Source organism: Ciconia boyciana, chromosome 16 (assembly GCF_034638445.1).
Source record: "Ciconia boyciana chromosome 16, ASM3463844v1, whole genome shotgun sequence".
In the NCBI taxonomy this organism is placed as follows: Eukaryota; Metazoa; Chordata; class Aves; order Ciconiiformes; family Ciconiidae; genus Ciconia; species Ciconia boyciana.
In genome coordinates, this window is record NC_132949.1 from 496147 (window position 1) to 506429 (window position 10283).

At 71.3% G+C, this 10283-nt stretch overlaps 1 protein-coding gene across 1 annotated transcript; it reads right to left on the minus strand.

Annotated features, from left to right (window-relative positions):
* Positions 1–5837: 5837 nt before the first annotated feature.
* Positions 5838–8285, minus strand: SOCS3 (suppressor of cytokine signaling 3). The gene is made up of 2 exons (XM_072881381.1): positions 8140–8285; positions 5838–7751 (listed from the first exon to the last, which is right to left on the minus strand). Exon 2 carries the CDS (start codon positions 7682–7684, stop codon positions 7055–7057), a length of 630 nt encoding a protein of 209 aa, XP_072737482.1. The 5' UTR covers positions 7685–7751; positions 8140–8285; the 3' UTR covers positions 5838–7054.
* Between the last annotated feature and the right edge of the window lie 1998 nt (positions 8286–10283).

The following is a 10283-nucleotide window of genomic DNA, read 5'->3' on the forward strand; positions in this document are numbered from 1 at the left end:
GGGGGGACGTCTGGGGCCCCCGCATCGTGCACCGGTGGGGAGGGGGCAGACGGGCAGGGCCGGACTGGGAGCAGCAGCACCCGCCCTGCGGACGCAGGGTCCTGTGTCCGGGAGCCTCGTCCCCAGCCGGGTGCGCGGCATCGCCGCTGCCTGCTCCTGCGCCGGGGCCGAGGCCAGGGCTGATGCGAGGCCAAGGGATGCTCCAGGGCTGGGGTTTGGCACCTGCCCATGGCTGCTCTGCCAGGGTCATCCGAGGACTCTGCGCTGCGCTGGGCAAACACACCCAAGGCAGCTGGCAGCCTGCTGCCCGGAGCACCCACGGGGACCTCCCATGACGTGCCGTTGGCGTGCCCGTGCCCAGCAGTGACCGCAGCCGGTGGCAGGCACCTCGCCGCTCCCTGCGAATGCAGGTGCAAGAGCAGCGCGGGCCCGGGCGCGGTCACTGGCTGGGGAGCGGGAGAGGGCTGACCGTGGGGAGGGCGCGGAAGGGGGTCTGCCCGCGTGCTGGCACCCTCAGCCCGCCCCAGGCACGGCCCTCCTGGGGATGGCGCAGGCGGCGCTTGGCAGCGGGACCCTCCGGCCCCGGCGCAGGGGCAGGGCTGGGACTGCGGGACGCGGCACCCACCACCGTCCGCCTGCCCGGCAGCCCCGGCACTGCCGGTGCTGGGCTGCTGCTCCCTCCGCCTTGGCCATGTCCCCAGCCGCGGGACGGGGTGGGGGGGGCGCCTGCGGCTGCCATTGCCACAGCAACGCGGCTTTGTTTGAAACCTTCCTCTGAAATGTCAAGACTTTCTTTGGGCTCCAGCTGCCACTGCCGGGATGAAAACTTCCTCCCAGGCTGTGGAAATGCGCTGGGGGGGTTTCCACTCTGAACATCCGCCTCTGCGTGGGCAGAGGGAGCTCTGCCCCGTGCCACGGCTGGTGGTCGTAAGGTGCAGGACCGAGCCCCGGGCGGGCGCTGGAGCGGGCAGGGGCAGGCAGGGGCTGCGGGGCGGTGGGAGAGGCTGCTCCCGCACAAAGTCCCATGGAGCGGGCGAAGGGTCTGCGTCTCTCAAAGCTCAGGGCGGTGCTGGCTGGCAGGGCAGTGGGACCCCCGGCCCAGCTGGCGGGCGAGGGGGAGCAGCGTGCGGGTGGACACGGCTGCAGGGCCGGGAGGGCCGGGGCAGCGCAGCCCCGCGTGGAGCTGCTGATGGAAGGAGTGAGGAATCCGCAGCTGCCGGCTCCCTCCGAGCTGGCTGCGCACTGACTGCGGGTCTGGCTGGAGAAGCAGCAACAGAGAGGGGTTTCCATGGGGACGTACGCAGGGCGCTGGGCTCAGCTGCATCCCGAAATACACCCTGGCCTGGGCACGGGGGTCCCACTGCCGCCCCACGCTCCCCGCCTGCTCGCAGCCCTGCCCAGGCCGGGAAGAGCCAGGGGCCAAGCCAGGCACGCGATGAAGGGGCTCGGGGCAGCCCCTGCGGCTCCCCCGGCTGCCAAGGCTCTGCCTCCTCTGCTCCAGCCATGGATGGGTTACCGCCGGCCGAGCCCCTGCTGGGGCCAGGGATCTCTTGCCACACCACAGGGCCGTGCCGAGTGTGCCTGCCTGGGGCAGAGGGGCAAGACGAGGGGATGTTGTGGGGCCAGGGGGCTCCCGCGGGCCCCGGGGACATCGAGCGGGAGGGGTGTGCAGCCCCTCTCCTCGAGCACAGGGACCCTTCACCCATCCCGAGCCCGCAGCCAGGGCAGCTGGTGCCAGCCCCGGGCTGTGCCACAGAGCCTGAGCTCGTGCTTCCCGGCAGCGTGCCGGGGAGCAGATGTCTCAGCCCCTGTTCCCAACCGTCCCCGTGGCCCTGGCCTGCAGAGGAATTGCCATGTAAGGAGCAGGTGGTGCCATTTACAGTAAGTCCCCGGCTGCTGCACAGCCCTTTCCTGCGTCCTACTGGGAAACGCGGCAGTGGATGTGGGAACGTCCTGGCGCTGCGGAGCCGAGGCAGGAGGAAGTGCAGGAGGGGTGTGCCGCGAGGTCAGGGTGTTCGCGGCGAGCTCCCTGCCTGGCTCTGCCACCCCGGCAGCCGTCGGCGCTGCCACTCACTGCCACCTTCCTTGGGGTGACCACCGAGTCCCGGGTACAAGCACAAGAGAGGCTGGCGGGTGACTGGCCCCTTGGGTGACGGCCTGGCCAGCCCAGGGGGACGCTGCGGGCTGTGGGTTATGCCTGTCCCCACGGCTGGCCTGTCCCGTGCGCTCTCTTGGACGGGACGGCAGGGGGCTGGTGCCTGCACCGCAGCCTGCCCTGCCTGCGCAGCCCGCCTGGAGGGAGCCGGCATGGCCCAGGTGGGACAAGAATGCTCCAAGCAGGAAGGTCCCCTCCTGGCATGGCAACTGCTCCCACGAGGGGACAGGACGGCTCTCTCTGTCCGCTGGTGGCTGGGGACAGGCTGCTGGTCCCGGTGTGGGGCTGGGGTGCCCTCGTGGGTCTGTCCTGCTCCCCAGGGATGGCCTCTGGCTGTGCCCGGATGGGCTTCGCCGTGCGGCTGGGGTACCCGCAGCAGAGCCGCAGAGCCCGGCCGAGCCCCCCCGGCTGCTGCGCTGCCTGCCCTGCCGGGGACTGTCTGCCTGCGGCAATCGCAGGCTGCAGTTGTTTCCTGTTTTTGGGTCTGCAGATGCTGGTACGCACCAGAGCAGGGCTCCTGCACCCCCTGACCCCGCAGGGTTCGGGTTCACCATCCCAGCGGACACTTCCTTCTCGTGCCAGTAACGAGCCGGCGGCGTGGTGGGAAGCGTCGGCGGCTGCCCCGCACCCCTCTGGGGAGGCCAGGCTGGGGCAGGGCGGGGGCTTCCAGGGGCAGCGGGGCAGCTGCCTGTCCCTGCCCAGCCACCTCCCGCACCCCAGCACCTCGGCGGGCTGCCGCGTGGCCCTGTGCGCTCTCGCCCTGCTCCGCACGGACACTGTCACGGCGTGGAGGAGGTGGTGGCACTGGGGACAGGCCGTGCTTACAGCTGCAGTGAGTTCGGCTGGGTTTCAGCCCGCGGCTCCCACGGAGAGGTGCACGAGCCAGCAGTCTCAGCACCCAGGAGGCAGCTGGGAACAGGCGGGACGGCCAGTCGGCGCAGGGGGCTGCAGTCGCCTAAAAGTGCCCTGGGCAGGGCAGGGCCAGCGCTGGTTTGCCCAGCCGCGCCAGGTTTGGGCCGTTCGTGCTCAGAGCAGGTGGAGCGGAGCTGCTGGCCGACCCGTCCCGTCCCTGCCGGTGCCAGCTCAGCCCCGGCACAGAGGAAAGCCCGTGGGCGGCTTCAGCCTCCAGCTGTGTGCTGCCCATCCAGCGCGGGGAGGACGGGGCCTGGGGCCACTGCCTGGCAGGGTGCTGTGCCAGTGCTGGCGCCGGTGCCCGTGCCGGTGCCCGGTCCATCCCAGGGCTGGTGCGGCACAGCGAGGAGACCAGGTGCCCTGCTTGGCTGCTGGGTTGCCCGGCTTGGCTTACCGTGGCCACTTCCGCGCTCGCTGCCCCGAGCGAGTCCCTCTCTGGGAATGCCAGCTGATCGCCCGGGTGCTCCTGGCCAGCCAGATGGGAGCCGGGGCCTCAGGGTGAGCGGGGCTGCGGCATCCCCTGCTTGGCCTCGGCTTGGTGAGCGGCCTCGCTGCACCCGCCTGGTGACGGCCCTGGGGGACATGGGGTGGGGGCAGCCGCAGGACAGTGGTGTCCCAGCCCCGCTCCTGGCCCGCTGCGCACGTGCCGTGTTTCCCGTCCAGCTCCCGGCGTCTAATCACCGCTGAGAATGCATTCCCCGTCCAGGAAGCCTCCATGGGGGTGAGCTCAGCCGGCCCTGGCCCTGGCCGCAGGGCAGAGGGGAACTGGCTGCCTGCGACACACTCAATCGGCCGCTTACGAAACGCAGGGCCAAGTCCCCTCGGCTTTTCTGGGGAAGGCGAGAGGTTTGTGAAACCTTCGGCAGGGATTTGCCCGCTGGCCGCCCCGTCTCCGCTGCCGCGAGGTTGGGTTTATTCCAAGAAACCCACGGGGCTGGCAGGGCTTCCCGGACTCTCAACTCAGCAGCGGGTTGCAGCACCGCTGTGGCCTGAGCAGGAGGGAAGAGGCCCCCCAACAGCAGCGCGGGCGCCCGGGGACCTTCTGGGAAGTGGCGAAGCCGGGGCCGTTCCCGCGGGGACGGGAGGGACGGGGTCCGGCTGGGGGTGTTGGGCAGGGCTGCTGCAGGCAGCCCGGCCGCCCTCCCCGAGGGCAGCTTCCCCGCTCTGTCCCGCCGTGGGGTGCTGCGAAGCCCCTCGCTCTGTCGGGGGGGCTGGGGGTGCTCAGCCCCCCCAGGGCCCCGGTTCCCCGTCCCCTGCTGTGCCTTGTTCCGCCCGGGAGCTGTGATGCTCCGGGGCCCTGCCCAGGTGCTGCGAGCGCCCCAGGGGCGATGCTCCGCGCCGGCTGGGGGCTGCTCCCCCGTTCCCCGGCGCGGGCCGGGAGTCACCGGTGCTGCCGGGAGCCCTGACGTCGGGGATGTGCCTCGGCAGGGCCTGGCGGGCGGCCACCCGCGCACATGGACATTCCTCGCATAGCTCCGGCGGGTGCCCGGGCAGGCCGCACGGTGCTTCCTGGCAGCCCGCGAGCCACGGCCCCGGAGAGCAGCACCAAAATAGTCGCTGGGACCATGCCGTGCCTGCGGCCCGAGCGGGCACATTCGCCATCCCTCTGCTCCGGGGCGATTCCTAAGGGAAGCCTTTTCCCAGCGGCTGGGGTTCCCCGGGCGGGAGCGCGGTGTGCGGTGCCTGGCGCGATGCCCGCAGCGCGGGGCTGGGGGTGCTGCGGGCGCTGGAGGGGCCGTGAAGCACAGGGTGCCTGGCCACAGCCTGCTCCGCACTGCCGGGGCTCCGCGGGGCTGCGGGGGGCCCACCCCCTCCCAGGAGTTTCCCCCACGTCCCCCCCCGGCCGCAGCTCTCCAGCCAGGCATCGCGCTCCCCTCCGGCCGGCCAGAGCTGCGGGTTTATTCCCGCGTCTGCTTCACGTCCTCGCGGCCGGTGCCTCTGCGGGAGGCGAGAGTAGGGAGCCAGGCACTCCTGGGGGCTGGGGGATCCCCGGGGGAGATCCTCTCCCTCCTCCTCCTCTCATACCCTTCCTCGGGCGTCTGCTCTGGGCCAGGCTGGGGTCTGGCGGGTGGGGGTCTGCGCAGGACAGCCCCGGAGCTTTTAACTCTGTGCCGTGGGGGTAAGCAGGACCTTGGCCTCCCTGCTTAACCCTCTCTGCCTTCCTGCTTAACCCCCCCTCCCCGAGCCCGCTGCGCTCACAGCAGAAGCACCACAAATCCTTTTCTAACCCCGCACCTCTCGGTGCCCTGTTCCCACAGCTCTTCACCCATCACGCGCCGCCTCCACCTTCCCCTCCCCAGGGTGGGCTCGCTGCAGAGCGCAGCGTGAGCACGGCTGCACTTGGGGCTGTGCCACGGGCCAGCCTTGGCCACCGACTCGTCTCCTCCGTGCCCAGGGCGATGGGCCATGTCCCGCGGTCCAGGGACAGTTCACGGCTGCACCACGTGCCTGGAGCTGGGAACGGGTTCTTTCCCCGCAGTGCCTCGTGGCTTGGCCCGGCCGGCCGAGCGACGTCGCGGGGCTCAGACATACCTGAGCGCTGGGGCAGCGCTTACGCACACCAGGCTGTGAGTCACCACGGCGGGATCACCCCGGCATGGAAAGCGGTTCCAGGAAGCCAGCGTTTGTGTGGTGTAAACACCATCCCAGCGTCGCAGCGAGGGCAGCGGCCGGGGAGGGACGTGCGTCATGCCGGGGGACCTGAGCGGCCTCGGGGGTGCAGGGGAGGAAACAAACCAGATCTGGGGTTTTTCATTAAAAAATAGTGCTCTTTATTATAAATTATGAAAACATTTCCTTTCTGAATATAAATATAAATATGTGCAAAGTTTCATCTGAGTTTTGTTTTGGTTGAATTTTCAAGCATAGTTTTGCTCAGCCCTCGAGGCTGGAGGTGAAGATGGAATCTTTATAAAAGACAGTGATTCACGTTGGCCTGTAAACATCCCTTCGGTTAAAAAAAAAAAAAAAAAAAAAAAAAAAAAAGCCAGAAAAACACAACCGCTTCTCCGGGCGGATGCAGAAAAGCGCTTGCGAGACAATGTGCTCCAGGGGATCCTCCTGCCACGTCCCCGCGGGAATCGGTGCCCCCGCGGAGCCGCGTGGCCAGGGTCTGCAGGGAGCGGCCGGGCAGAGGTGGGGTGCGATGCGACACTTGGGAGTAACGGTCCAGCGGCAGCACTGGGTCCCCGGGGTGCTCCTTGCAGACGCCGTCGTGCGGGACCCTCAGCAGTGTCAGGACATGCTGTTTCCCCTCTTGCTTCGCCGCACGTCACCGGGACCGTTATCGTGCAGTGTCACCAAACGATGTGCAGTAACCCAGACCACGGGGCAGGGAGAATATTAAGGCTTAGTCCCCTGGAAAATGGCAACGAGGGGAAAAAGGCAGCGACCTCCAAGTCTGGGGCCTGGTGTGAAAGGAGCTTCCACCCACAAGGAGGCAGCAAGAGGTAAAGTACAGTATGGGCAAAAAACACTTTTCCCCTTAAAACCGAGGAAAAGTGACCAGGCACTAGCTGGACTCCAGTGCTTTCCGTTCTCTGGTGGCAGAAGGGGGCTCTCGCCAGGACACCCCCAGGTGTGGTCCCGCCACGGCAGCGGGGATGCGGCTGCCGGGGCGCATTTCCCCCCGTGCCGTGGGTGCCGTCCCGGCTGCCCGAGCCCCCAGAGGCTTTGCGGACGGGCTCTCCCCGGCCGTGACGGGGAGGCCTCCGCGCTGGGCGCACTGTAACATCCACAGTCCGACCAGAGCAGTCTCCTTCCCTGCGGAGAGGGGGTGTCGCGCTTCCTCGGGGGGTCCCCCCAGCACCAAGGGCGCCTGGCTGTGCTGGCCACAGCCCCGGGCCCACCGCGGCTCGCCCCAGTCCCCCTCCTCTCCTTTCCCAGAGGGAGAGGCTTGGCATGCCCTGCGAGTCCCCGCGCCGGTGGGGCGTTGTGCCTGTGCCCTGCTCTTGTGCTTGTAGCGTGTAACCTCGCTCCGCTGGCCCCTTAGAGGGGGGCATCGTACTGGTCCAGGAACTCCTTGATGGGAGCTGGCAGCTGAGTCATCTTCTCGTAGGAGTCCAGGTGCCCATTGACGGTCTTGCGGCAGAGGTGCTGCAGGGTGGAGACGCTGGAGGAGAGCGGGCGGCTCAGCACCAGGGGGATCTTCTCGCCACCCGAGTAGATGTAGTAGGTGCGCTTGGGGTGCAGGGCCCCCCCCGGCTGCTCGGGGACAGCGCAGGGCGCGGGCGGCATGTAGTGATGTACCAGCTTGAGCACGCAGTCGAAGCGGGGCACGGGCTGGCTGCTGCGAGGGTCGCTCTGCAGGGAGAAGCTGCCGCCCTCGCACTGGATGCGCAGGTTCTTGGTGCCCGACTCCGTCTTGACGCTGAGGGTGAAGAAGTGCCGCTGGTCGGAACTGTCCCTGATGAGGAAGGTGCCGGCTGGCTCGGCGCTCAGCAGCAGGTTGGCCTCGCCGCCCGTCACTGTGCTCCAGTAGAAGCCGCTCTCCTGCAGCTTGCGCACGGTGTTCACCACCAGCTGGTACTCGCTCTTGGAGCTGAACGTCTTGAGGCGCAGGCTGGTGTCGAGGGGGCGGCTCATCCCGGCGGCGGGGAACTTGCTGTGGGTGACCATGGCGCAGGGAGCCAGCTTTGCGCGCTCGGGGTGCTGCTGCCGGCAGCAGCGGCTGCTACACCATCACCTGCGGCAGAGACGGCAGTGAGCCACGGCACCCCCGGTCCCCGGCTCTCCCTTCCCGGGGCACCGGCATCCCCGGCGCTCGGCTATTGCCCTCCTGGGGCACCGGCATCCCCGCTCCCGGGCTATCGCCCTCCCCCGCGGGGCACCGGCATCCCCGCTCCCGGGCTATCGCCCTCCCCCGCGGGGCACCGGCATCCCCCGACCCCGGCTGTCCTCTCGCCGCGGGGCACCGGCTCCGCTGGCCCCCGGCTATCTCCCTCCCGGGGGGCACCGGCAACAGCGGTGCCGGGCTATCCCTCCCCGCGGGACGCACCGGTCCCGGTCCCCGCCTCCGCCTCCCCCTCCCGTCCCCGTCCCCGTCCCCGTCCCCGTCCCCGGCAGCGCCGTACCTGGGGCGCGGGTGCCGGGGCCGGTCTCGGCGGCGGCGGCGGCGGGGCCGGTGCGCGGCGGCGGGCGGCGGAGCTGCCGGGGCCGCCCGGGGAGGCCTCTTATAGCGGGCGCAGAGCCCGCCCTCGGGTTCCTGGAACTGCGCGGCTTCTTGTAACGCTCCCCGGCGCCCTCCCGCCGCCCCGCCCGGCCCGGCCCGCCTCGGCGCGCCGCCAGCCACCGCCGGCCCATTCCGGGCAGCGCGGCCGCCCCCTCCCGCTCCCCTTCACGCTCTTTCCTTCTAAGAAGAGGAGAGTCCCGGCCGGCCCGGCCGCGGCCCCCCCGCCCTCCCCTCCCCACCCCGCCGGGAGAGCCGGGTCCGGCCCGGCCGGGTTGCCCCGACCCGGGGCGCGGGGGCGAGGGCAGCCCCGGGGCCGCCGGAGGACCCCCCCCCCCCGGGCAAAGCGGCCGCAGCCGCCCCCCCCCCTCCCCCCCCGGGCCGTGGGGCACCCTCAGCGGGGTGGGAGTCCTGCCCGCGGGCGGCCCCCGGGGAGGGCGGGGGCCGGGGCCCGGGGATGCCGGTGCCCCCGGAGGGCGCTGCGAAGCGCCCCCCCCGCCTCTGCTGGGGGCACCCGGGCCGCGCCCGGGCAGAGCCGCGGGAGGTGCTGCGGGCCGAGGAGGTTTGGGCCCGGCCGGCGGGGGACGCCGGTAGCGGGGCTGCCGCCGTGCAGCGGGGAAGCGGCCCCAGCGGCCCCGCAGGGCTGGCCTTCATGTCAAGCGCAGCGTGCCAGGCCGCTGCCGGCCTCGGCTGCCCTTCCCCGGCGAGCCGAGGGGGAAGAACCCCCGCCCCCCCCGCCCCACGCATCTGGGGACAGTACGGGACAGTTCTCCCCCGGGAGCCGCCCCGCCTGCAGCCCCGCTCCCGGGCGGCCGTGCCCCGCGAGGGCGGCGGGGGCCGGCGGCGGCTCCGGCGGTGCCTGTGGCTGGCGGCCGGGCACGGCGCTGGCTCCGGGAGCCCCGGGATGCTCCGTGCGGCCGGTGCTGCGGCACCCGGCGCGGCAGAGGGCAGGGGCCCAGGCGCCCGTCTGCGGAGCCGTCGCGGGCTGGTGGCGAGGCCGAGGAGCCGGGCCCCTCCTTCCCCTGGCCGGGTGCCCCCCGTGCGGGGCTCTGTCCCGGAGGGGTTTCCTCATCCCTCTGCCCTGGCTCGGGTCCGGCAGCCGGAGCCGGCAGCGGCGGTGCCGGTGCCAGCGCCCGGGGAGAGGAGCGCGCCCGGCCCGGCGGAGCGGGCGGCGAGCGGAGCCGAGGGGGGGCCGGGGCCCCCCTTCCCCGCCCGGTTTCTCTGCGTTTTCGTTTGGCAATTGTCAGTTTCGACCCCGAAAACAAACCAGACTTTGTCAGTGGATTTTATTTTAAATAGTTTAATTTGCCCTGGAGGAGCTGCCGCCGCCGCCGCTGCCTCTGCCAGTCAGGAATAAACACAAGAAGAGCAGTTCTGGGAAGTGAGGCTGCGGTGAACCAGCTGGTCTGAAATGCAAACGAGCTCTGGAGCTCTGCCTGAGGCAGGAGTGGTGAAACTCGGGGGAAGGGCCGGGGAGGGGAGCGGGGCGGGAGGCTCCGGCCGGGGGGCCGGGGCCGGGCGGCGCCTCCGTGCCCCCCCCGGAGCGGGACGGGCTTCCCGCAGCCGGGGCTGGGCGGCAGAAACGCGGCTCTGCCGGGCACGGCGGTGGGACCCGCGCCCCCCCCCCGGGGCTCCGCCTCGCCCTGCCCGGTGCGGGAAGCCACGGGGACCCCGGCGGCGGGGGACAGGCCCTCCCCCCCCCCCGGCCGTAGACCAAGCCCCTCCCCGTCCCGGGGGGGGGGGGGCTGCCAGGGCGGGCAGCCGGGGGCGGCAAACGCCGGTTCCGCCGCGGGAAGGAGCCGTTCGCCCGGGGCCGGGTTCGCCAAGAAAGAAGGGGGGGGAAGGGCTCGGGGAGGCCGGGGGGGGCTGGAACTGCCGGGACGGCGGTGAAATTCCCGGGGCTCGGGCTGCAGCTTCCCCAGCGTGCCCCGAGGTGCGTGTAAAGCCGTCCTGCGTGTGCGTGGGCCGGGGGGAGCCGCCGGCCCGGCGCCGCCGGACAGCGGGCCCTTCCCGAGCTCCCCCGAGCCCTTCCCCGCCAGCAGCGGCGTT

Coding starts and splice junctions, on each gene's coding strand:
- SOCS3 (XM_072881381.1), bottom strand. CDS start 7,684: ATGGTCACCCACAGCAAGTTCCCCGCCGCCGGGATGAGCCGCCCCCTC.